Source organism: Xenia sp. Carnegie-2017, unplaced genomic scaffold (assembly GCF_021976095.1).
Source record: "Xenia sp. Carnegie-2017 unplaced genomic scaffold, XeniaSp_v1 HiC_scaffold_24, whole genome shotgun sequence".
NCBI lineage: Eukaryota > Metazoa > Cnidaria > Anthozoa > Malacalcyonacea > Xeniidae > Xenia > Xenia sp. Carnegie-2017.
Window position 1 is genome coordinate 9,676,524 of NW_025813487.1, and position 27,246 is coordinate 9,703,769.

The 27,246-nt window shown below is 35.7% G+C and overlaps 1 protein-coding gene and 2 long non-coding RNA genes across 4 annotated transcripts in view; all 3 read right to left on the bottom strand.

Annotated features, from left to right (window-relative positions):
* Positions 1-25,103, bottom strand: part of LOC124450795 (CAD protein-like) — a 32,876-nt gene extending 7,773 nt beyond the window's left edge. For both annotated transcript variants that reach the window (XM_047001446.1, XM_047001445.1), the window contains exons 1-30: positions 24,919-25,103; positions 23,169-23,438; positions 21,898-21,956; positions 21,241-21,324; positions 20,157-20,295; positions 19,258-19,432; positions 18,498-18,933; positions 17,275-17,406; positions 16,080-16,313; positions 15,022-15,243; positions 14,240-14,428; positions 13,502-13,735; positions 13,097-13,234; positions 12,758-12,925; positions 12,514-12,596; positions 11,584-11,830; positions 10,900-10,998; positions 10,350-10,451; positions 9,763-9,885; positions 9,107-9,289; positions 8,266-8,484; positions 7,406-7,576; positions 7,211-7,328; positions 6,609-6,778; positions 6,023-6,256; positions 5,382-5,630; positions 3,550-3,714; positions 2,736-2,867; positions 1,908-2,109; positions 124-239 (exon numbers count right to left, since the gene is read on the bottom strand). In XM_047001446.1, the coding sequence (XP_046857402.1) occupies positions 124-239; positions 1,908-2,109; positions 2,736-2,867; positions 3,550-3,714; positions 5,382-5,630; positions 6,023-6,256; positions 6,609-6,778; positions 7,211-7,328; positions 7,406-7,576; positions 8,266-8,484; positions 9,107-9,289; positions 9,763-9,885; positions 10,350-10,451; positions 10,900-10,998; positions 11,584-11,830; positions 12,514-12,596; positions 12,758-12,925; positions 13,097-13,234; positions 13,502-13,735; positions 14,240-14,428; positions 15,022-15,243; positions 16,080-16,313; positions 17,275-17,406; positions 18,498-18,933; positions 19,258-19,432; positions 20,157-20,295; positions 21,241-21,324; positions 21,898-21,956; positions 23,169-23,438; positions 24,919-25,000 (5,175 nt within the window). In that variant the 5' untranslated portion in view covers positions 25,001-25,103. The remainder of the gene's footprint in view (positions 1-123; positions 240-1,907; positions 2,110-2,735; positions 2,868-3,549; positions 3,715-5,381; positions 5,631-6,022; positions 6,257-6,608; positions 6,779-7,210; positions 7,329-7,405; positions 7,577-8,265; positions 8,485-9,106; positions 9,290-9,762; positions 9,886-10,349; positions 10,452-10,899; positions 10,999-11,583; positions 11,831-12,513; positions 12,597-12,757; positions 12,926-13,096; positions 13,235-13,501; positions 13,736-14,239; positions 14,429-15,021; positions 15,244-16,079; positions 16,314-17,274; positions 17,407-18,497; positions 18,934-19,257; positions 19,433-20,156; positions 20,296-21,240; positions 21,325-21,897; positions 21,957-23,168; positions 23,439-24,918) is intronic.
* LOC124450797 lies at positions 19,020-19,224 on the bottom strand. Its single transcript, XR_006950204.1, has 2 exons — positions 19,181-19,224; positions 19,020-19,095 (listed from the first exon to the last, which is right to left on the bottom strand). It is a non-coding gene; the product is annotated as an uncharacterized LOC124450797 (long non-coding RNA).
* Positions 25,104-26,536: 1,433 nt separating the features above from the next.
* Positions 26,537-26,958, bottom strand: LOC124450267. Its single transcript, XR_006949925.1, has 3 exons — positions 26,916-26,958; positions 26,771-26,839; positions 26,537-26,577 (listed from the first exon to the last, which is right to left on the bottom strand). It is a non-coding gene; the product is annotated as an uncharacterized LOC124450267 (long non-coding RNA).
* Between the last annotated feature and the right edge of the window lie 288 nt (positions 26,959-27,246).

A 27,246-nucleotide genomic window follows, 5' to 3' on the forward strand; every position in this document is an offset into this window, starting at 1 on the left:
ACAGGTTCCCTAGATCTTAGAGCCGGAATAATTTCAGGAGTACCTTATCAAGGAAAACGCAGTTGCGGAAGAAATTTATTGACCATTGAAATTACAGAATGAACTTAAAAATCTTCCACAAACCTCGATAGTCAATCGTCCATCGTGAACAGCCGTTAGTAAAAGTGGAAGCATGGTCTCAAGGCCAGGAAAACCGGGGGGTGCGTTGTCAGAATTTTTTTCCGATACGGAATGAGGCGCTAGAATCAGAGAAAATACGATAAAGCAAAAAATTTTCATTTAAAATACGGCGAGATCTGCACTTCAAAAACTTTCCTGATCATGATATTGACGAGTACAAATCGTGGTCGATTATTCTCAATATCGGCTAAAATATTAAATCCAACTAATTAGGTGCAGCGCCATATTGAACAGTACCACTCTAATGGGAAATTTGTTATAAAAAAGAAATGCTTGCAGCGGTCACCATGAATTTAGGAATGGATTAGAAGCAGAAGCTTACTGTTAAGTCGTGAACAGGAAACATTGATCTTGAGAGAGAATATTTAAATCGGCACAATCTAAAGAGTACATGCTAAACAGCATTCAAATGTTTCCTACACTAAGATTTGTGCAGTTAAAACTTGACAGTTTGATTAAAGCATAATAAAAAATATCTCTACAAACTTTTCTACAAAAATCCAATGTTATAAATCGTGTTAACTTGTTAAAGTGAGACTGTTCAATACGGCGGCCGTTGTCATTTCAGACTTCAAGTTTATCTCCGCATGCACAATATATTTTCTACACTTAAGAAATAAAAGATGTTTGCTGTGTTTGCACGCGCTTGTGCAAACCGAGGAGACCTTTACGAGAACTCGAGAACAGATCAGTGCAAGCCTGAGACCGAAGGTTGAGGGTTGCACAAGCTCGAGAGTTCTCACAGACGTCTCCGAGGTTTGCATAAGCCTGTGCAAACACGAAAAAATTTTTTATTTCTTTTATAAAATAACAATAATGCGAAAAGGACAAACTTTTAAATTTTTACTCTAAAATGTATTCTTGATCGATTTGCAAATTCTCTTTGACTGATTGATTGTTTGATTGGTTGAGCTCAGACGTGTTTTGCACAGACTAATGCAAACACGGCTCTAGACCAATCACTGCACGCGTTTTATTGTTTTTATTTTATAAATATCAATGATACATTTTCACCAATGATTATAAAATGAAAGTTAACAACAAAAAGTAGGACGAAAGAAAAAGACTGGCGAAAAGAACGTTCTAAAGAACGAAATTTCCGGCGAAAAGTGCAGCTTGCGAACGTTTCTCATTGAATTTGGTGAAAATTTGAAAATTCGCATCCCTATATATTGCAGCTAAAGCTTTTTGACAAACCTTTTCATTAGTATAAAGTTTTTACTGGCTGCATCGTTGGTGAAAATATCAATGCAGTGAAAACAATTTGTATGCGTCTTGTGCTTTATCAAACATCTGACTTTGAAAGCAACTTATTTTTATGGCCGCTTTATAGTCTCATGCTAACACATTACGTTGCTAAAGAATGAGCTCAGGCATGGATGGAATACTTCACTTTCATACAGCAAATTTACAAAATATCCTGAGAAAATTTTTCATTAATAACTGTTGAAAACGAGCGTTGGCACATTATAGTTTGCAGTCACCAGAAAAGTTCTAAATTGTCTTGTTTACTTTATCGAATACGGATAACAGTGTCATGTGACTAACGTTTTCATTAGACCTGTATTTTGGATCCACTTTAAATTGTCAAAAAATTGCTTGTGCGTAATTTTCTAAAAAAAAATCCTGGCCAACTGCGCCGCAGGACATTTTCCGGACCTGAACTTGAAGTAGCTAACAACGTTTTCGTTCAAAAGAATTTCAAACAAAAAACGCCGAAAATTTACCGTGATCCGTCGCAAAACAATCAACGATGTCCATATTATCCCATAATGCTTTTTGATCTTCGGGCGTCACGAGATTTGGTTTAACTCGGCTTCTCGTTGGTCCAATACGTTCTACGTCATCTTGTGTCAGAAAGAGATGATGAGGGGCAACTTCACACGTGACAGGAAAACCTTTTTCCTTCATTGCTCGAATTATCATGATCTAAATAATAATACACACATAGTTCAAATAACTATGAATTACAGAAAAACACGACACAAGTATTGAAATGAAGATTGCGACTCAACATCCGTATTGCTGATAAGTTAACCACATCGTTTAGTTGTGGTGTAGTAAAGAATACGACAGAGCATCTAGACATGGTATTTCTAATCGGTTGAACATCGAGTTTGGTTGTGGTGCAATAAAGATTACCACGGAACATCTATGCATAATATTACCACAGAGTAATAATTACACAGAACGGCCACTCAAGTGTCTTCACAGCTTTTTTCACTTGGTTCCAACCATTCCAAAAACATGACGTCATTTCCTCGTAACGAAATCGACAATATTTTCATATAAAAAATGACGTCGGGTCATTTTAGTGTTTTGCAACAAGTGAAAAGCCCTATATATCTTGCTGGAGTAATGGCAGTCGATATGCGCGGCGAAACATGCGCGAGGATAAAAACACCAAAGCCTCCGACACGAGTGATATATAGGTATATTGGGTATATTCCCTATTCTGGGTATTTCTAATAAGTTTTCAGACTCAGAATTTTAACGGAAAGAATTCTTATTGTTATCTCTTTAAGTAATCTAGCATTTTGACGTACGTGTCATACCTCAGACTGTCTGGCGACGTGGCAGATGTGAATAGGTCGATCAGCGAGCTCAGCCAATAACAACACGGCGGCCGTTGTCTGACCTTCAGCATGACAGCAAATCGGAAGATGTTTTGGCCAGTTTTTCAAATGCTACAACATATAAAATTTAAGTAAAGTTACGTCATATTCACTAAAACCATAATGACGTAATGCAATGATGGCAAAAAGTACATGTAAATGAATATTGAGTGATGACGTTAAGAAAATATTTAATTGAATTGACGAAGTAATTTAAGAATGATTGGATTGATAGAACAAGATTTATCTACATCATTACTCCAACTTAGGCAACCAAGTGAAGGGTGTAGTCAGCCCGCATGCTAAGTCGTGCTCACTTGGGTTTTGCCAAGTAAATTTCAGCAGTCCATTTCCATTACCAGTTATTTTCTAATAAATCATTGTTTTTACAACGACTTAATACAGAAATATTTAAACAACAAGAGAAAACTTATGGGCTCACTACGCCACTTTTTCCGTAGAATTTAGCTGTGTTGCGTTGGAGTTGCATTTATCAATGCTAGTGGAAAACAAGTTTCTCGATGCGTTGTAACACATGCGCATTGCATGGAGTTTTTAGTTCTGTATACATGTATTTATGATACGACTTCTCAAAAGTAAGGGGTCTCGTTCGATAATGTTTGTGTTAAATCAACCGGTCAGGCGTCGTGACGAGAAAAACCGTTTCATTCATAATTAACGAACATGTTCACCATAATTCATAACGCATTAAGCCCTTCCCTACCCAATCAAAAAGCTTTCAACACTAAAATACCTTCATCCAGACACCACAATCGTCCAATTTCAAAGTCGAGAATGTGTCATTCAGATACATTTTGAGTGCAGCGCCTTGCCGAGCGAGTTGCGCAGAAATGGACGTGTTGCTAGTACTCGCGCCAAAATACAAACCGTAATCACAACGAGAACCTTGAGAAGCTGCCTATAAAGTTAGATATATATATATATATATATACTACATGAGCTTATTTCATACTTATCCTTACCCTACACTACTCATCAAAGTTTAAGACGAATGCCCGTATTTTAAAAGCTCACTCACAAACCCACACACATATACACATTGAGTGTGACATAAATATCACACTCTAGCTAATCATTGGCAAAGTCGTTTCTTCATCTATGGCAAGATTTTCTCTTAAATATTTCAAATCAAGCAATCAGTTGAATTAAATTGCGGTCTTCGCAGTATTATGAAGTGATTTTGAAGCCCTACTCATTGAGTCAGAGTGAGCGTAAGTGCTTAAGAAACGAAAATTTCTTAATCAAGTTATAGATTAACTCATAAGTTGTAGATTAAGTTATAGATGTTGTTAAGTGACAGCGGTTTTCGTAAAACAGTTCATGCATATCTCTATCTTTTCATCCTCAAGATTTTGATGTTTTTGTAATGCATAATTTACACATCCAGTGATGTGACATTGCACTGAGAGAAAGTGAATTTTCCTTTGCTATATTTGTTGACAAATTATTTCAGAAGGACAGAGCTCCGTTTGCTCTAAACTGTTGATGATTAAACTGTTCTATAAAGTCTACTGTCATTTTAAATATTCTGTTCAATGAAAATGTAATTTTCAGGGCCTGTAGAGCAAATATTTTACTATTTAGATCATATTTTCATTGAAAAGAACACTTAAAACGACAGTGGATTTTAAAAAGCAGTTAGGTCATCTTTTTCATTCTCTAAACATTGAAATTTTATGTCCAATTCACATTGTACAGTTTTAATTATTGAGAATATTTAATGATATGTTACATCAACCGAACAGAGTTCCCGTCGTTGTAAAGTGTTAATGTTATTATTTGTATTTTATCCAAAAGTTGGCAGGAAACAAAAGAATGTTCAAAAATTTGCAGCGACTCGTTTTGCAACGTGACGTCATTTCCTGTAGTGATGCACCGATATCGGCATATCGGCGTATCGGCTCTAAAACACAATTATCTATATTTATCTTGCTCATAATACAGACATTTAGACATTTCATTGAAAAAGAAATACAATTGAAATGAATCATAGTTCAACAATACTACATATATCAACTCAATAATTTTAGTTGAATTAATACTTCTTAAAATTTGTTGTTTCCACATATTAATTTCCGACGACGATTGTGTTGTGAAATATGACTGCAGTGTAAATATAGCCACTTCGAATTTTATATCTTTTTTATCAAATGAACAGTCACTGGTGATCACAAAGTGGCATAATTTATGTTTAAGTTCCGTAAAATGGCACAAAATATGGGTTATCGGTACAATATCGGTACAATATCGGCATTTTAATAACGGCTAATCGGTACATCGGTAAAATCCTATATCGGTGCATCACTAACTTTCCGTATAAATTGGACATCACAAAACTTCATTATCTTGAGAATGCAAAGAGATGTGATTAAAGTATTCTAAAAAGTACACTGTTATTTTACGATTTTGTTTTCAATGAAACTACAAATGTAAAGGCAAATTTTTGATTCACCAGCTCTTAAGTAATAAAACTTTTTCTTTATAAACACTTCAAGGGCATGAAATATGTATGTTTTCAACGAACTTCATACTTATACTACCACACGTCCTATTTTATCAACTTACCAGTTGAGCAGTTTGAAAAGAAGCCTGGTCGATAACTGCCGGCTTTGTGTTTGGCATGGCCAGGACCATAGTTATGCCGCCCGCGAGCGCAGCCGCTGAGCCAGAAGCAAAGTCCTCCTTATAATTCCCCCCGGGTTCGCGCATGTGTACGTGAACATCGATGAGGCCGGGTAGGCGGTATACTTGAAAGGAAGATAAACAATCGATGTGCGTTTTGATACCGGGTGAGCCGCGTACTCTACGTAAGGCCTGGCAACGAAAAGAAAAAACGCTTAGACGTCAAGAGGTAAGATACCATTATAAAATGGAATATAAATCTTATCTCTAGTTAATATAACTCCTATCTCGAGTTTAAATCATGTGTTATTAGAGTATGCTTTCTCTTATATTTTCTTGTTCCGCGCGCAGATTTTAGTGCGGGGACAAATTTTAGATTTTTATAGCTTAATTTATCAGAAAACTAGACACGCTTTTTGAAATACATAGTGCAAAACGCCGGGATTCTATTCGGAAATAAAACAGGCAGTGACAATGCCTGATGAGAATTGAACTGTACGGTGTTGCATTGTGAGGTAATTTATTATATAGCAGTGTATTGTGTTGTATTGAGCTGTACTGAATGTACTGACTTCATATAATACCTCAATAAAAAGTTTTGCACATTTAATATCAGTGATCAAAGGGATTGAATAATCGATAGCCATTCGTCTCGTACGATAACCGTGAGTCACAAAAGACGACGATCTTCGAGCACCAGAGTTTCGCAAAGGAAGATTGATGACCATATCGAATTTATTTTGCGTCAGATAATCTGCAATGCTCTTCGTCTTGAAACCATTACCGCTTTCCTCAAACGGCCAATCTACAGGATGAATCTATATGAAGTGGATTAGATAGTGATTACATTGGCAAAATGATTACATTAAAATAGTCATGGCTTCTTATGAAAACACTAGACTGAGCATATATGGTAAGGACTCAAGTTTCAACATTAGACCACTTCTGACGAAGGCAATAGACTGAAGGAGATATGAGGACTCCAGTTTCAACATAAGTTCACTCTTGACAAAAATACTTAACTGGAGTATATAAGGACTAATGTTTTAACATCAGGTCATTCCTGATGAAGAGTATATAAGAACTCAAGTTTCAACATCAAATCTCTCTTGATCAAAACGCTACACTGGAGTATGAAAGCACTTAAGTTTCCATTAATATAAAACAAACCTTCACTCCATGTTCGGAATAAAAGTCGGCCGTACCAAGACTGGCGTATAACTGATAGCCAAGATCGACTAAAGTTTTTACGCTTGACAACATTTCATTCTTCGCTTTGAAGCTGCCAATAGATAACAAAATACTCTCCTTCGGTACAGTCATACCAGTGCTTATCAAGCCTGGAATATAGAATCGTAAACATGATAAATTTAAATATCAAAATCGAGCACAGAGATTGGAAAGGTGGAAAGCAAATTCCTAACAGAAATATGATAGCCCAAGTAAAAAAAACTTAAACAGGAATAGCTAAGAATTTAAATTCAAAGGTTTTTTCATTACTGAATGGAATGTGCACGTCAAACTTCCTAATCTTTCTTAAAATGTAATTTAACTGGACAATTAGTTCGTTTATGTACGAAACCTCTCGTAAAGATATATTATTGTACCTGAAGATGTCTTTACTTTAAGACAAAACGTCATTTACAAACAAAATTATACCACAAATCTTTGTCATACCTTTATGTTAAAAATAATATGTTGCTTCAAAGAAGCATTCAGGTAGACTGCAAAAGAATCCAAAGTTAAAGCAACAACTACAAATGTTGATGTACCTTTTAGATAAGCCTCGTAACGATTCTCTCCGAAGCAAGCAACTTCGCCAGTGCTCGCCATTTCCACTCCCAGCATGACATCAGCTCCAGCCAACCTCGCGAACGAGAATTGTGGCACCTGATGAGAAGACATATCCATTACATTTGAGAGACCAGTAAAATTTTGTTTTGGGAAAGAAGTAGAATACAACTAACCTTGACCCCGACTCGACCATAACAGTTTAGTTCAATTGCAGGTTCAACAACATCAGCCTGGCAAATGACGCGAGTTGCCAAGGCAACAAAGTCGTGATTTAGCGTTTTCGAGACGAATGGAAAAGAGCGGGAAACTCTAAGGTTACACTCGATCACTTTGAGTTCGTTGTCCTAAAAAATACGCTCTTTTTAGAAAACATGAAAGCATTTTGGTGCTGGGATGGCTCAAAACAAATGAAAAGTTTATGAAACGTTTTAAAGCAAATTTTGAAGCGAACTATTCACAAAACGATATTCCGCGAGTCAGCAAATGTTTCAGGTGAATTGTCCTATTTATTTGGTGCGAAATGTCTGCGTTACGTAAAAAATCACCCCAAAACCAAACAAACATTCGTTTCCTTTCAACCTTCAAAGGAGTTGATCAAGTTTGGATAGGCTTTCGATGGGTTTTTGTGATTGTCACCATGCCATGTCAGACGTTTATGTTAAAATCTGTTACATCTATACCTCTAATCGCGAGATATTTTTTGGAAGTGCATTCCATCAAACACGACTCATAATTGCCTTTGCTCAATTGCTGGTTGCATTAGTTATTTCGTAGGGAAATTGGTACCTCTGCACTTCCTTTCACTTGGACAATGTAGGATGCACACTCCCTTATAAATTCATTCATGTCGAAACTCAACATTAGATAAGTGTTTTCACAACAATATATTCAAATTAACAGACAATTTCAGACATATTAACATCCATTGTTTTGCTGGTAAAATATACATATTAGCAACAATAAAAAATCCCTCAAAAGTGAATTCGATCCAGAACCCGCAGTCAACACCAAATAACACAATACCCAATCTTACTTTGGCAATGAGTTGCATATTGAACGGACCGCTGACCATCAAAGCTTTGCCGATGGCGTAACAAATGTTCTTGATTTTTTCCATGGTTTCGTTGTTGATATCCTGAGCTGGAAGCACCATCGTTGCATCACCCGAGTGTACACCGGCGTTTTCGACGTGTTCCGAGATGGCAAGCGTCAGTACGTTGCCATTGCAAGCTACAGCGTCAACATCAATCTCCTAAACATTTTGAATGCGCTTTCAAGATCACCTTTCCCAACGAATAGACCTTATGCGAACGATGTCATAAGGCTTGAGGCAGGTAATGGCGCCATGAAGCTTTAAGCTCGAAAGGTTTTATTGTCTCAGTGGTCACGCATATCTAAAACTTTAATATGGCTACCACTTTTGTTCTATTTCAGAAACTTTTTAACCCAACAAAGATCACGGTTACAATCTATTCAGTCCTTATGGTTGTGCCTACTGGTTCAACTTTTTAAGCACTAAGTATACAAAAACATTAATCTTTCCCACTATTTCTACCTGTTTTGCCAATTTGAAATTGCATCTCATTCTATCACAAGGTTTATTTATATATTCTACTTGATTTAGCCTTTAGGTAGACTTGTTCAGTTTTTATCCAATCAATTTATTACTTGTTCTAAAATGTTCACTACACATAGACCGGCAGCTAGCAAGCCAGAAAGTTTGGTCGAGCTATGCAAATTTCAGAATTTTCTTTCAAATTTTGGCATCATTCATTTCGTTTGTCCAATGAGGTAACATCAAAATATTTACATAACTCAAACTAGCTTGCGAGCTGGCTACGCCTCTGGAGAGAGCCCGATGTCTCAAACAATACCTTAGCCTCCATGATGAACTTCGATATGACCACGGGATGTTCACGCGATAGGGAGGCAGTCATCGCCATGTATTCGGTGAGGTCATCATCAGAGAACGCGACGTACATTGCAGCACCACTGAGGACATAGGAAGGTCTTACAAGACACGGATAACCAACAGAATTACAGAATTCTTTTGCAGCCTACAAAGTAAGGAAAATAAGTTTAGTGTGAAACGCCCACATCTGTAATGGTGAAATAACGACTCCTTTCAATGCAACGCCGAATCTCTGGTGGCTAAAATCATGTGATCATCATCCAATACATGTACCCATAGATATGTACAATGAACTAGATAGCACATTGCAATATGACGCCCAATAAAAAGTTGAAGCCAAAGTAATCGGGTGCTCACATTGTTATCATCCGATTACTATGTCCACCCGAGGAGTAAAACCCAACTTTAATATACGACAGAGCTTTAACGACGACATAAATCTGTTATTTTTGGAACTTAAAGCCTTGTGTAAACATAGCAAATTTTGTGGAAATATGATTATGCTTATTATGATTATTTTTTCGTATCAAGTGGGCCCTTCCAATATGGCGGTTATGGCTTCACAGAAATAGGGGAGTTAGGACATTATCCAGTCTAGTTTCAGATCAGTGCATGTACCTCGAGTGTCGTCAATTCTTTCCACTTCGGTTGTGAAATTTTCACGCTGTCCAGCAACCGAGAAAATTTGAATCGATTCTCGGCACTGTCGATCATTTCCGGTGATGTTCCTAAAACACGGACCTGTAAAACAATTAAAATAATTCCCCACTATGCGAAAGTACTTCAGGAATATTCATAAAATTACACTGTGCAAGGTCATTAATAGTAATATTCACGCTGATGTTGACTGACGTTTCGAAAAACTTGATTTTGATAGTCAAGACTACAGCCATGGTTGCTAAAACATCAGTCAACACAAACACGAATAATCTTTCTCAAGAATGGTCGATCTTTCATTTTAATACATTGCTCTGAATGAACTCTTATGTCATGTAGCTACACAGGATATGTATAAACACATTCAAACAGGAAAAAAGTAAATTGAACATCGAGGAAAATTATTCAGGCAACGAAAACAGTTTAACCAATAAACTGGTAATCGACAATATAGCAAATAAAAATCATGCAAATCTAGCTATGACAGAACTCAATACTTACAGTTCACAATGCGTGCAAGACCTGGGCTAAGCCCCTTGACCACTAACCTGGCTACGATGTAACGCCATAGCAATGTTGTTTGGTAGTTGTCCTCCCATTGATAAAATAACACCTTCAGGATTTTCCATCTCGTAAATATCCATTACAGTCTAAAGAAGAAAATACATTAGTCAAAAGTACATCAACTTAAAGTACATCAATCTTAAGTATATCAGTCAAAAGTACATTAGTCAAAATTAAATTAGCCAAAAGTACATCAATTTTAAGTATATCAGTCAAAAGTACATTAGTCAAAATTAAATTAGCCAAAAGTACATCAATTTTAAGTATATCAGTCAAAAGCACATCAGTATTATGTACATCAATCTTAATTACATCAGTCTAAAGTGTATCAGTCAAAAGTACATCAGTCTATGTACATCAATTTTAACTACATCAGTCAAAAGTATTTCAGTCAAAAGTACATCAGTCTAATGTACATCAATATAAAGTACTATCAGTCAAGTCAACAATAAAAAGATAAGACCCCACCGAGGAATTGTCCATAAAAAATACGAAATACTTGGAAAATAATCAAGAATGCACAATCTTATTCACCTCAAAAGAGATTTCGTCAAAATACAAACGATCGCACTCGTCATAGTCCGTGCTCACTGTCTCTGGATTATAATTCACCATGATGGTTTGCTTGCCTAGCTACATAAAGAACATGAACACAGTAAATGTTACTGCTGAGTTTATAAACACCGTTATTAGTTCTTTGATGGTAGACTAGTGTTCAACGAGGATCGTAAGTGACAAAGCAGGATATGTCGTGATGAACCTGGTTACTAGGGTAGTCTTAAATTTACTTTTTTTCGCTGGATGTTTTGAAAAAGCTGTTGCTTCTAAAGCGGTACAAATGGCATTACATATATCGTCAAGGCAGGAGTTGTATGAAAGTTGCTAGATTTGCAAACTAAGTTATCACCAACCCACGATTAAACACACTCAGCAACCTTTGAGCATCTGGCCTTTGGTTGCACGAAAAAATCATAGTCATATTCATTGGATTACAATTTTTCGAATGTTAAAAAAAAACACACAAAAAATCAGCGACCTTAACTGAACAAATAATAAAATAAAACTGTAGCTCAAAGAACTCTCATTTTCTTGAACAAAACACAGATACCTTTCTCAGAAGCTTAACAAAGCTTTTATTCAAATGCTAACGCTATCTTTGGCTTCTTGCAAACCTTCCCCTGGCATTTTAACGAGATATCTTTCACTGCAAACACTTACCTTACGTAACTCACGAATGCAACCGACAGCACACCAATCAAACTCCACGCTGCTTCCAATACGATAGACCCCAGACCCTAACACCACTAGAGCCCCACCGGGGAAATCTAAATCGTTCTCCTGACCGTTATACGTTAAATACAGATAGTTTGTAACAGCAGGATACTCCGCGGCGACTGTATCGATTTGCTTGGCACAAGGAATGATTTTTAGCGATTTTCTAGCATGTCGTACACTCGCTTCAGTGCTGAATAAAAAAAAATTATAGGATTTGGCAAAGGAACAAATACTGGATCAATGGTATCAGAGCATGATTGACTTTTGGCAAATTATCACCGTACGTCATTAAAATTGCAAAAAGCATATTCTTTGATAGATTTACATTTTAATCGTAAAAGCAACTCGACTGAACGAACATTGCCATGAAATAATTTTGAACAAATAATTTCACTGCGATAATGTAATGTCAATAGTGTAGCTCGCCATCTTATTTAGTCGTACTACAAAAAATTTTCTTTGTTTGTTGATTTGAAATTTACATTACATGGCCAAACTTGCAGACTGGCTACACTACTGTGTAGTTTGACAAACGCAAGATCCGCCACTGCGCTTAAATTATGGACAATTCTCAAGGGTTTATGAAATCTTATTACACAATTTTTCATCACATAGCAAAGACTGAGGAGTTATTCAGTATACATTCAAAAAAACGTAATAATACAGCCCAGCTTCTGCGTTTTACACTGGTTTTTTGTGTGATATTTTATTTCTCAGTTTTACATTGTTTTTGTGTAAAGTAAGACTGGTTTTTTGTGTAACACGAGATTTCTGTGCACGACAATTTTTTTTTGTAAAATAAGATTTCTGTGTTTTACACTATTTTTGCGTAATATACTGTATATTACAGAAAATGCAAAAAAGAAAAAGTACCTTTGAATAACTTTTGCTATCTGTTTATCAGAGAATCCGAGTTTCTTAGCTTGCAAGAGTTGAGAACAAGATAGATCGTGCACCTGAAAATATCCAAATTTTTACACGGAAATCATTCAAACATACGAGTGTTATGAAAGAAATCTCGCTACTATCCATAAATTAATCTGTTGAGCAATACAAAAAGGCTTTCCTTACTAAAATGCAATGCTGGTATCATTTTCTATACATGTTTTTTGCTCACCCGAACGTGGCTTTCCTTCAACTGTTTCTTAACGTCAGCGATGTTCTTCATGCGGTACAAAAACCAACGATCGATCTTTGTTAATTCGTAGAGTTTTTCCACGCTATAACCAGCTTCAAGAGCAGCAGCTAAAATATGGATCCGCTTATCCGAAGGCTGTTTTAAGTCCTAAAGGAAATACTCTTCAAATGTTTGTTTGACGCCAGAAGTATAACTTTGCAATCATGCAGCCATAAACTATACTATACAGCTAGGTAAATTTAGAACACTATGTTTATGTATGTTGGTTTAGTTGAAAATTTTTTAATTTCCAACATTATATGCAGCAGTTCAACTCACTTGTTCTTTCGCTTGGCATCCATTTGCATCGAAACCAATATTCCATTCATCAACCATTCTCAAAGCCTTCTGCAAGGCTTCTTCAAACTTCCGACCAATTGCCATTACTTCACCGACACTCTTCATGGAAGATCCAATCTAAATTTACAAATGCTGGAGATCATCATCACGTGGTTGTGATGAATGACCAACTTTGCTTGAACATCATCATAAAAACACAAAACTAGAGTATAAAAGGACTCAAGTTAAAAAATCAGATCACTCATGATGAAAATACTAGACTGGAGTATATAAAGATTCAAGCTTCAACATCAGATCACTCCTTATGAAGACACTAGACTGGGGTGCATAAGAATTAATGTAAGATCATATGTCTGTGACGCATATCCTCATTGCTACTCCCACCTTTGTGCTGACTCGACTAAATTTGTTCAAATCCCATCGAGGTACTTTAACGACAATGTAATCGAGACTCGGTTCAAAACACGCCGTAGTCTTATTCGTCACAGAGTTTTTGAGATCAGGCAGAGGTATCCCTAGGGATAACTTTGCAGCCACGTACGCCAGGGGATAACCAGTGGCTTTTGATGCCAGAGCAGAACTGCGGGACAGTCTGGCATTTACCTCGATGATATAATACTAAAGAAAAATCAATTTAGAACGGCTTAGCAATGCAAATATGATAAACCAAGAGCCAGAGGTCAAAACAAATTGTAAAATATATTTTTGAAAAGATGAGAGCCTGATTTCTATGTATACATTTGCTGATCCAGGGTAAGTCAGAACGCATAATTGCATCTTATTTTAAATTCAAAATCCATATCAACAAAACTGGGGTAGGAAATTTCTAAAGAATAGTTTGAAGACAAAAACTTTACCAATAAGTGGATTGCAACCATTCCCCCACGGGACTAAAAGGACAAAGCTACATTCGCCATGTTGGCTGAAATTTGAATAGTAAACAAGAAAAATCTTTTGTTGAATTCAACTACGATGGCGTCCATAACGTAACATGCACACCACTTATACTAGATCCGCCACAGAACGTACATGGCTAACATGAAAATGCTTATTGAAAAAGTAATTAAGGAATACACGTAGGAAATCTAGGAATGCGATTTTTCTTAAACACATTAGGCTCACCTCACTGGACGAAGGATTCAACGCATACTGGATGTTGCATTCTCCAACAATACCAAGGTGACGTATCAGTTTAATAGCAGTCGACCGAAGCATGTTGTATTCGGAGTTATTCAACGTCTGACTGGGTGCTACCACTATAGACTCACCGGTGTGTATGCCAAGTGGGTCAACATTTTCCATATTACATACCTAGGTAAACAAAGACAGATTATAGGAATTTTCATACGATATAGAGTGATCTTATATAATATATTAAATATATTATATAAGCGAACAAACATTAAAACAAACATTAAAACAAACATTTAAACAAACATTTAAAGAGTATATAATATATTAATAATAGGATTAATATTATATATATTCTCTGATGATGGCTTTGGAATAGAGTGACCTTGTTGTTCAACATCGCTAAACTATTATGTCTTGACAATAGAAATTGCAAAAATTTGCTTATAAGAGGTTAGTTAAGAGAATACGTATGTTAACCCTCTTTTCGAAGATCATAGAATGTTCGATTTCAAGATAATAGAAATTAAAGTAGATTTGTTTCTTCCAAAGTATATAAGAGAGTAATGAAACCTTATTGTATGAGATTATATGAACACTTTGTGTCAAGATGACAGAAAGAAAATCAGACTGTTCTTTCTAAAGTAGTTCAGAGAGTAACGCAATCTTGTTGTCTTACGTCATACAAACAAGTGATGTTAAGATAATAGAACTTCAAGAAAAATTGCACTCCCCCCGTCCGTAGTTCTGAGAGGTTGGTAATCAGCTCTTACCGTAATACAGTTATCATAAGCATCGCGAACGACTTCATATTCAACTTCCTTCCATCCTCTTAGCGATTTGTCCACCAAAACCTGTTTTGTATGAGCGAACGCGATCTTCGCCAATCTCTCCAGTTCGTATTCGTCGTCTGCAAAACCAGAACCCAGGCCACCAAGGGCGAATGCAGCGCGCACCATGACAGGATAACCAAGCCTGGAAGCAGCGGCAAGAACCTGAAAATAAAAGACTTTTTACCAACGCTTTCCACTGCTAAATGATAGTTTGAATGAAGTCTAAACTTGAAGCGTAAAAAGTACATTCTATAATAAAACATCGGGAGTAATTACTTAACAAGTTAAGTCAGGTGATATAAAATATTGGTTAGTTTAAACTAGAAATAGTTATAAACGCTTCCCGCAATATTTCGGCAACTCTGGATCATAAGATCTTCCCATTAGTGAATTGTCGGCAAGCTTCGTTCGAAAATTATTGAAAGTATATTTCCCACAACAAAATACTTCAATGAAGCTAATGCTGTTTCCAGACTCTTTCAACAACACTCTGCTCGCTTAAATCTTTATGATCAGAATTCCTTACCTACTAATATCTCCCTAATTGAGTTTACTGTGCTCTGTCGATTTTGAGTCCCATTTTAGGAGTTACAATATTTAGAATTTTAAACAATCTTGTGGCTTCTACGTTAGAATTGGATTTTTTAGGCTTACCATTTTACATTATTACACAGAAATAGTTGACAAATTTAGCAGTGACTAAAAATATACATCCGCTTCAGTTGTAACTGGACTTCATGCAGTTGATTTCATATTAACTTCTACTTGACTTTTAAGCACTTTTCAAGCACTTTCTATAAATTCTGATTTTTTTGACGACTTTTCAAGTGCCCTTAATATTGACTTTTCGAATTAAGGACTTTTCAAAGGGCATATTTCGATAGTCATTCAATATATAGTCATATCACACGTCGCGCAACTGGCTCCAGTATTCTAAAACAATACCAAAGCATGCGATAACTCGCATGCAACATTTGAAGAAACTTGTTGTGCCCCACCTCCTCTATAGAGTACGCCGCTTCGCTTGGCGCACACTTTTCGTCGATTTCAGCAAGTTTCTGAGAAAACAGCTGCCTGTCTTCGGTGTTGATAATTGACTGTATCGGAGTGCCAAGTATCCTGAGCTGATATTTCTCAAGAACCCCTTGTTCCTGAAGTTTCACACCACAATTTAAGGCAGTTTGTCCGCCAAATGAAAGTAAGACTCCAGTTGGTCGCTCGCTTTCGATAACCTGGATTAAAAAACAAACAGTAAAATTCACCAAAAAGACAAATAATCACTACACTTTCTGTTTGCTTCAAATTTCAGGGTTGGATTTACTGGGGGTGGGGAGGGTGATGAGTTGGATGGTTGTGCGGATGGGTATGTACACACCCCTCGTAGCTTTGGTTAGATGTTGTAAAGGAGGGGGCCTAATTTCCTCGCGAAATATTAATATAGTAAGCAATTGAGTAAAAGCAGATGTGATTTGTGTTTGATAGCACATTTTCAAAAAAAAAATCGCCCAATGATATACGAAAAACAAAATTTAACAAACAAAACACGATGACAACACCAAAGTAGCCACCACAATCAAGTTGAAACTGGAGCACTCCCCACCCTACAGTAGCCACCACAATCTAGTTGAAACTGGAGCACTCCCCACCCTACAGAATCCTGAATCCAAAAGCTAAGAAAGTGAAAAGCAGACATCAAAGATCATATTCATGAGTAAGAAGACGCCTATCAGGCCACTCAGGCTACTGGAAAACAGCGTTTGGATATATTTGCGTATTATAATAATTGCCGAATAGCAGAACGAAATTTACATGTATGCAATCTGACATGTGACAATTTATAATGTCAGTAAATCGTGTTTCATTATACGCGTCATTACAGACACTCGCGTGAAACGATCCACTAAAGATTTTGCTTGGTTCAAGGACTTCGTGTCGGTCACGCGTGATTTACGTAATCTCGCGACAATAGAAGAAACTATCCGAATTTTAAACTCCCGAGTAATGAACCAATGGCATGAAAACTGTGCATGTAATCAAATTTCTAAACTGGGCATAACCACTAAACTATACATTTGCCTCAGCTTTGAAATAAAGAATTTTACTGAAGCGAGCCTTACTCGTATAAATATAGTGCAGTTAGGTAAATAGTAAGAGACTTATTATTTTACATTGGGAATGGCATACATAGAGTACCTGAGTCACATATTCTGTAGTGATGGGTAAAAAGTAGACTCTGTCAGCAAGACCTTTCGATGTTTGTACTGTGGCGATGTTGGGATTAATGAGCACTGTTTCAATACCTTCCTCCTTCAATGCTTTGATTGCCTGGATGAAATCAAGATTATTTCAATACAACTTAAAACAAAAGAAATTCTAAGTTTTCACAAACATTAGTAGAATCATTAATCTTACAAGTATTCTATTGGAAATGATTTGAAGTGACTGGCTACTCTACTCGCTGTCTAATTATTAATAGACAACGAGTAGCAAAGCAAAAAATAGCAATGTTTACCTTATAGAAATCTCGAGCTTGTAATCTTATTGTTAAATGTAGCAACTTTGTGTCAGAGTAATCTTTTTGTTGTGGGAAGGGAGGGTTGTAACAATGTCACACATGATACAGTTTACTTTAAAAGTAATCTCAACTCAGAAACATGGAATGTTATCACAAGAGGTGATTCTCCCACAACTTGTGTGACATTTAAAGTGCCCTTTCAGCAAAAAGTTTCACGTGCGATACTAAACCTAAGGCAATTTCTAACATATCAGTGAAAAAGTTTTAAGCTGGTAAAATCATTCCATTCTTAAGGCTGTTTGAAGTTGGAAAAAATGCTCGTTTTAATAGACCATCATCCACAAAGTCTGAAAGGACTTACTTTAATAACGTCATGTAAGGTACTCCTTGGACGTCATAATTTCAGACTTCATTCAACGAAGGACCTTACGATTTGACCGAATTGAAAAATTTTTTCACCAACATGTCAACTTAACATATTGGCTTTAATATTGCAAATAAAAGTTTTTGCTGATAGCGACACTTATGCTGTAATTGAGTATGTAATAATATGTGTAATAATAAAGTATGTTGTTACTCCAGGACTCGAGACTAGACAATAAAAAAGAACTTAGCTACAAGTATAGGTTCTTATTGTGTCTCACTGTAACTTAATGTGAAAACATATAAGCAGTTATAGTTTTCTACAATCCTTTTTTAAATAGATAAAGGCCTACTTTCTTTTAAGTGCCACATTCTGTGAACTTTGATATGTCGAAGTAATGAAAAATACATAACACACAACAATTAATTATCGTCATTTAAGCTGAAACAGCAATATTTACATGCTAAAACACATCATAAAAGTATATTCCCATGCAGATTCTCTTCCACACAATTGCCCTAAGTATGAAAAATCTACCTGCGAGCCTGAATAATCAAATTCTCCTGCTTGGCCGATGGAAAGTCCGCCCGAACCGAGGACCAAAACCTTTTTAGGTCGAACATTAATATCACGTGAAACCGGCGTGTACGCAAACCTCTTGTGTATCATCTCTTTGACGGTGTATTTCATCACTCCAGTTTTTGTATCGCGGACAGTTTTTATGAAAAAGTCAAACAAACACTCAAGATCTTCAGGGCCAGCGTTATGCTCTGGATGAAATTGAACGCTGAAAAATGGCGCAGAATTATGAATGATGCCTTCATTGGTCTTGTCGTTCGCATTGGTGAATAACGCTGACCAGTCGGACGGAATTGTGTCCGGGTCCACGGCAAAACCATGATTTTGTGACGTAATGAAGCAACGTCCGGAGTCTCCGTGAATGCAAGGTTGGTTGTGGCCACGATTTCCGTACCTGTAAATAGGCTTCTTTAGATTTATATAGCGAGGATTTGTGTTGTTATGTCATTTCTGGATATACACTGTTGTAGTTCTTGGTCGTTCATTCATCACTACATACACTGACATACGTTATATTAGCCATTTCTTATATATTTTAGATAGTGTAAAGACTATTCTCATTCTCTGTTGTTTATTCATGACTGTGCTGACATACGTGGTATTATTTCTTATATATTTTAGGTAGTGTATAATGTAAAGACTGTTCTCTTTCTCTGTTGTTCATTCATCATTAACTACACTAACAAAACTTCTCAGTCTCAAAATACTTAACACTCACTTCATTTTGAACGTTTTACAACCCACAGCAAGGGACAAAAGTTGATGACCCAAACAAATGCCAAAAATCGGTTTCCGTTTATTATCGTTGACGAGCTTCTTGATGTTCTCGATGGTGCTACCACATTGTGTTGGATCACCCGGACCATTGCTCAAAAACACGCCGTCGAACTCAGCTTGATAAAAAACAAAAACAAACTTTGTAAAAATGAACGAAGTCAAATTATTTGATGATAAGTGCATGTTATAAAAATAAGCGAATAGAGTTCTCTAATCCAATCTTTAATCTATATTTCAGTCTTAGCCAAGTACCATTTAAGGATTACTGTTAAAATTCAATTCCACGCATCAGTCGAAAATAGAATTATTACCAAACATGGTGTCGGTTCTTTTCTAAAAGTAGATTAGCAATGCAAACGTGCATGCGCTTATTTCAACATTATATCACGGTAGTAAGCACACGGAGCTCAAACTGGGGACTTTAACGGAAATTTATAGATCTTTTAAATACTTTGTAAAAAACGTAAACATTTTCAAAAAGAATAACTTAAAGACCTTTGTGCGAATAAGATCAATGAGTTTGGATAAAGGGGTAGTCATATGATCACTATCTGGTGATCACTTAGCATTTAAAATTAGCTGAGACTAAATGGCCGAAGATTGATTGAAACTTACGTCTAAACACAAGAATTGCATATAAAAATAACACTTAATGCTCCAGTTTATATGCTATGTTCATGAGGCCAGATACAAATGTAGTGTGTGTATTTTTTTAAAATTAATCGTAAGTGTTTAAAAGTGATGATGCAACATATTATACACATGTATAATATTACATGCCTCTTGTAAACCACTGTGTAGACTGTGCATTGCGATTAAAAACTTGTAAAAACTTCCAACCTTGTGTGAAGTCGTAATTCCAGGGTACAACCTGCACACAGGCACCGCGTGAAACAAGGCATCTGACTTGGTTATATTTCAGTCCACAATCTACGATTAAAATCTTGAGTTCTCCATCAGGATTGAACACAATTGGTTTCTTTCAAGTAAAAACACGAATACAAATATTAAAGCTTTTGCAACGCCATCGGCGCTATTTTTCATTTTAGTAACGACGAAGATGTTAAAATGAGTCAGATGTTACGACGAAGAAATGTATTATAAAAAAACTTCTAATACGATAAAATAAGAATATAAGAAGTAGAAGGTACAATGATATTATTCTTCGTTTAAGTAAATGGTTTGAACCAAGGCGTATGGTTACATGTTTGTAGAAAGATATCGTCTAGTTTAGTGTAGTCCTAAGAAGGACTGCTGGTCTTAGCAGTTGTATCTTTGAAGACTCTAAAGATGACTACGGTTAAGATGCTTGGAATGCTATGAAGTCTAAAGAAGACTACTGCTGAGATGTGTGGGATGCTAGGTTCATTGAAAATGACTAACGCTAACATGTCTGGAATGCAAGGATGTCTAAAATCCACCGCTAAAATGTCTCGGATGTGAGGATGTTTGAAGATGATTATCTCTACGATGTCTGGGATGTTAGGATGTTTAAAAATGACTACCGCTAAGATGTCTGGGATGTTAAATGTTTAAAAATGACTGCCGCTAAGATGTCTGGGATGTTGGGATGAGTAAAGATGACTACCGCTAAGATGTCTGGGATGTTAAATGTTTAAAAATGACTACCGCTAAGATGTCTGGGATGTTAAATGTTTAAAAATGACTACCGCTAAGATGACTGGGATGGTAAATGTTTAAAAATGACTACCGCTAAGATTTCTGGGATGTTAGGATGATAGAAGACGACTACGGATAAGATGTCTGGGATGCAAGAATGTCCAAAGATGAATACCACAACAGATGTCAAACATCAGTCATTATCAACAACACAATCCTTCACAGGGACTGCACTAACCTGGACGATCCTAATCTAAAAACAAGCAATTCTTATTCTCACGATAATATTCAATCGTTCATATACCTGTAAGGATACTTCGGCGACAAGATTACGTTCGTCAGGATTTTCAAAAGAGATTGAATCATAATTGTAGCCATCAACCACAATCTAGTAAAATAGACAAACAAACTTCATAAACGTTTTTCATCAATCATAAGAAAAAAGAGAGGTTTTGAAAGCAATAGTTTAATGATTGTATAGTGTAGAGATATGAAAAAATTAACTTAATAATTTGGAAATGATTATAAAAACGACAGAGGAGTTTTTTAACGGTTCAACACTTCATTCTCAAAATGGAACGAAAGTAGGCGATGTAATTCAGCCTGTCCTCCTTTATTTTAAAATTGTTGAACCTAAGTTAAAATGGACCTAGATTCTCAAACGCTTGACACAGACAATTTATGGTGAACTATCCATACATTTCGATAACCTTTTGCTGTCCTATATGGATGATAAATTTTCTATAGATTCCAATGTTTTACACTACTACGTAAGAACTATTTGGTCATGGTGATTACAAAATTGAAATTTCAAAAGATGAAAAATTAACTATGCACAAATTTGGGCCATTCATCCCACAATTACTGAGGGACCCACCCCCACATCTACCAAAGTTGAGCATTGGTCCCGAGTTCCAGTGTCCTTTAAATAAAATATACTGTTTTATTTTGCTACAAATACCTTCCCAAGCATTGTTCCTTTTTCACGGATCTTCTTAGTTAATGCACGTGTATCAACACCTGAAAAGTTGAAATGATCACAACATCAGCAATGGCCACTGATCAGGGGGAGGGGGGTGGAAGACAATATGATTGACATGAGTTGTGTTTTAGTGCTATGAATTTTACAAAAACCTGCGCGCATGACTGCAACTAATTCAACTTATTGTGTCCCCCCCTTAGTGTCTGTAACTATACAACCAGGAGCATAGCAAAGTCCATGTTTTCCAGTTGGCTTCTTGCATGAAATTTGCCCAAGAAATTGTGTGTGGAATGGGTCGTTTCTTGGGGATAGTTAGTAACAATGTGTTAAAAATGTTAAAACTTTATCAAAAATTACCAATTGAGGAACAATTTTCACCAACTGAATGATGATTGGGAGATCTGGCCCTATCATGAAGTCCCTGTGTACAACATAATACCAAAAACATGTAACATAATGATAAAAATGTTTTTCTTTGCTCTTTAGCATGCTCATTGCATTTTAAGTAGAAGAATGCACTGGGTGGCAGTGACATAGCTTTATCATTATTCATTTCTTTAGAAAACTGTTTTTGCAGTGAGTGAAGATGAAATTGTTCACAAGCTGGCAATCCAAAAGACAGGTAAAAAAAACACCATGTAAAGAGGCTCAAATGATAAAGATTTTTGAGATAAGTGCCATGATGCAATAATATTCATGTCATCTGAACATTAATGTGCATTGAACAAGGTTGGCATTTAAAGAAACAAAAAGAGCTATAGCATACAAACATAAACACAAATGCAATATGAGCCCACAAGTCTAAACTTAAAATTCTAAAAGAAACCTCAGTTCAAGGGCCAAAAACTATGAGATTAATAAATTATATTGCTTATCAACACTAGAATCTTCATCACTTTAAACAGAAAATTTGGGGTGGCCATAATTATGCAGTTTTTACCAGAGGATGATAAAGAAAGGAGGCAGTAGTTCCCAAAAAGGGGTCGAATGTACTACATGATTTATTTTTTGCTCATTTAGTTTTGGGTCATGTAAATACATTATCCTTTGGGCCCTTTTTTTCATTTGATTCATTTTTCCATTTGCTCCTCCCCAATTATATTGCTTTGAATGCTTTGAATCAATGCTCCCCCCCCCAATTATATTGCATTGAATGCTCCCCCCAATTATATTGCATTGAATGCTCCCCCAATTATATTGCATTGAATGCTCCCCAATTATATTGCATTGAATGCCCCCCTGGTTATTACCATGAATCCCAGGAATATCATACTCCTTGAGCCATTCTGAGAGAGATTTTTTAGCACTCCAATGGCTGTAATCCTCAACATCATCGCCAATGATCAATCCTGACAACCAGAGTTTCTTTGATTCAAATGATTCGATGATCCCATATTCATCCACACTGTCATCTGGAATACCATAGTTTCCAACAAGGGGATAAGTAAGGACAAGGATTTGCGAACGATATGATGGATCTGTCAAAGATTCTGGATAGCCAACCATACCAGTTTGAAAAACTAGATTTCAAAAAAGTAATCATATTGAACCAAGAGTTGATTTACAAGGAGGGCACTCATCTAGCCTAGGCTTGACGGGTGTAAAAGTCAGTTTCAAAGCCAGCCTGTTTCTTACTTCTATAATGCAAGGCTTTTTGTATTAGGTCATTGGAACAGCAATGAATCAATTTAATTTTTTGATGAAATGAATATTAATTTTGCAAAAAAAATTGCATTTTAAGAGTGAAAGATTGGGCTGGCTTCACCACTGGCAACACTGTCAATTTCTGAAATGCAAATATGCCAAACAATTAAGCAAAAGAAATTTTAATACATTTTTCATTGAGAGCACTTCCAAAAGCAAAATTTTATAAAAACTAAAGCACCACATCTACAAAATCATCTTGAATTGAACCCCCTTTGGCTCTTGCAGCATATGTTTGAAAATCGTGAAACGCAATGAAATTTAATTGGGAAAAATAGTTTAGACTTCTTATTGGCAAACTTGAATATCCTTCATGCCATGTTCAAAGAAACTCAAACTGTCATATCATATAACATGAGACTGAAAAGGTAGCAGATGACTTAGGGGCGAATATTTGGGAGGTGTGGGGGTGTGACAGCCTTAGCTTTTATTAAATATGTACATGGAATAAAGTAAGGTCCGAAAAATGATTGAGAACAAAAAGAATCGTGGCTGAAGTTGTGATCTTTAACCATTAAATAAAAAGACTACAAAAGTCTGTTCAATAGCATACAACAACACACAAATATTTTTTCGATGCACACTCCTAAACAGACTCCCACATTCACCATTTCACTATACAGGCAAAGTGTTTAAATAGATATATTTTGCGTGTATAGTAAAACAGTTTTGAAACTGTTCACAACTGAATGAATCCAAGAATAAATCCTGTCTTTTAATAATATGGTTAATTATTCAAAAAATGTATGGTGCTTTGATCAGTCAGGCGATTTTCGAGACTAGAGGGAACTTTTGCCTAGTTTTAGTTTTTGGGAAATGAGTTGTGAGCAAGTCTGAGTTAATAATCAATCTTCTTTCCCTTTCAAATACATTCTTCATTTATATAAACGTAATGAATGGCAGAATTTATAAATGAAAAAATTATTCATATTTCAATAATTTAATCGATTAGTTAAGGTAGGATAATGACGATTGCATAAGGTTAGACACGCTCAAATTCAAGCTATCGACATAAATCGAAAGGCAAACGAAGTCATGTTTACATAAACTTGAGAAATATAGACAAAATAATGAGAATTCAGGTTAATCCAATTGTAATATCACAGGCGAGTGATCAAACTTTTGTACAAATATTCATAAACGGGAAAGCAATGTAAATTCAACAATACACTGAGTCAAGAAGGCTATAATCATACAACCTAAACTATACAATGGTTGATTTAACTTTTAAAGGAGCACTTTGCTCAAATTAGGAATAATACTGATATTACAACACAAGTTAATTTAACTACACACCAACTTCTCCAGGCGAGTTTCTCGACGAGCCAAACGCATTTCCTTTAAAAACCGTTCCATCTTCAAGAACAAGACTTGCCATTTCAAATGTCTTAAGAAAACTATACGATCTTGCCAAATATAGAAATTATTTGGGACGTAGCATAGGCAAGACTGCATAAATGACTAACGTTAGGCGCCATGTGCTGTGATAAAGTGTTACTCTCACGTGCCAGTAACGCGGGCTTTTCGCAGGTTTTCGCGGGAAAAATTTTGAAATTACTCCAAATGAGACTGCGATTTAAACCAACATTGTTATGTAGAGTACTCTGATGTTAAATAATGTTAAACTGGTGCGATTGGTTGACAGCAGGTCGACTATTTTGGGCTAAATAGGCAAATATTACCATATGCATGTTACAATCTGTAAAAAATATAATCCACCCATCTAGTAAATAATTAAAATAATTATAATCATTCATTTACGATTGAATTTATCATTAAATACAAATTTTCTAACTTTATTGATTTCAAGACTATCATTCTTTACAGTTGTCCCCTAATAGTCATTAAAGTAATTTTTGGAATGTTTAGTTATCAAATGATGCTTTATATGAAATTAAATGCACTTCTAAACTGCTGTTGATTTAATAAGTTAACCCGTTAACCCATGACCATAAATTACATTAAATAGCAAAAATAACTCATAACATTAAATGTTTAAAAGTATTCGTTGGTTGCTTGCTTTGAAAAGAAACATTTTACATGAAAAAGTGTATATTTTGTCAAGCGTGTTCCTCGACATGTAAAACAGAGGGATTTTCGTCAACGTTATTGAAGGCACGCAAAGACTGCTGGGCATGAAGCTGTCTTGTTTAAACATGATTCCGCCTTTTTCAAAGAGAGAAAGACAGAGATAAGTATGGAAAGCGTTGGATACAAATGGACAAGAGAGATCATGATGATATTAATTTAACCTTCAGTTCATCACTGTACATTTTTTCATAAAGATCATCACGAGTCAAAACACGTTTTCCAACAAACTTAAATGTTTCCTATATTGTGGAAGATGTAAAGCATAAAAATTGTAAACTCCATTTAAAAATGATCAATTTTTCACTTACCGATTTTAATCTGGAATAACGAGGATCGTCAAATTCTTCTTTAGTAAGGTTTATTTCACACTTAGGGGCTGTTCATATGAGCCCGGCTAACCGGGATTCAGTGAGGCGTTAGATGATTTTGGCAAATGGAAACGATTCTATACTTATCATTAGATAAATCTTCTCGAGCAATTCCACAATATTCTGATTTAATGACAGCGCAAAACATTTAAAATTGAAACAGCCAGTTTAGCCTAATTTGAGAATTTCAACAGAAATGACTTGTGACGCTTAGCAAACAGTTGTAATTTTTACGCTTAAAGTTTTGCCCCCTTTCAATGCATCAAAATCATTTAATGCATCACTAAATCCCGGTTAGCCGGGCTCATATGAACAGCCCCTTAATCTTATGTTGACTTCCTGTAACATAAAGTAATCAATGATTCATTAAATAACAATCTCATCATTAATGTTCACTATCACCACACTTACTCCGCACGTTTTGATGTTTGCTTTGAAACTTAATAGAAAAAATGAATGCATCCAGGATAATCGCAACAACGATCGTCATTACAGCCTTAAAATAATACATTTAATTACAGGATAAAGTAGCTATAACACATGAGAACGAGCGATGGCATTCTTTAGATAAGGAAAATGACCTCATCCCTATTTCCTGCAAAAAATCATACCATCCCCTAGACTCCTGGTAAACTATTTTACCATTCAGTAAAAGCTAAACGGGACAGGATCACATTAAAGTACTTTACCAAAATAACGATGTAAAATATCATGAAAAATATGCGACTCCATTCCGTTGTAGCTTGTGCAAAACCTTCCTGAAAATTAGGAGTTAAAATGTGTGGTTAAACAGGAAAACTTTTTATTGGAAAAAAAAGGATTGCTTATAGTTACCATAATAACATGCCAATTATTGACAACAGTTAACTCAAAAAGAGTCACTGAAAATAATTAAATAAGAAAAAATACACAATATTAAAAAAACTTCATAACTTTGAATAACTTTTTTCAAGTTATGTTGCGCTACACTTTAGACGGAGTTATAGTGCTTGGTGTACGGCAAGTATTTTATTTCAATGCTAGATTTTAGTAACTTGGAATATAAAAGAATATCATATTCAATAGCAAGTAAATTTCACGTGAATTTTAAAACGATGAACACTTTTGTAAAGATTTGTAGTAAAAAATGCCCTTCTAACATTTATATCGATTATGAATTTCAAAA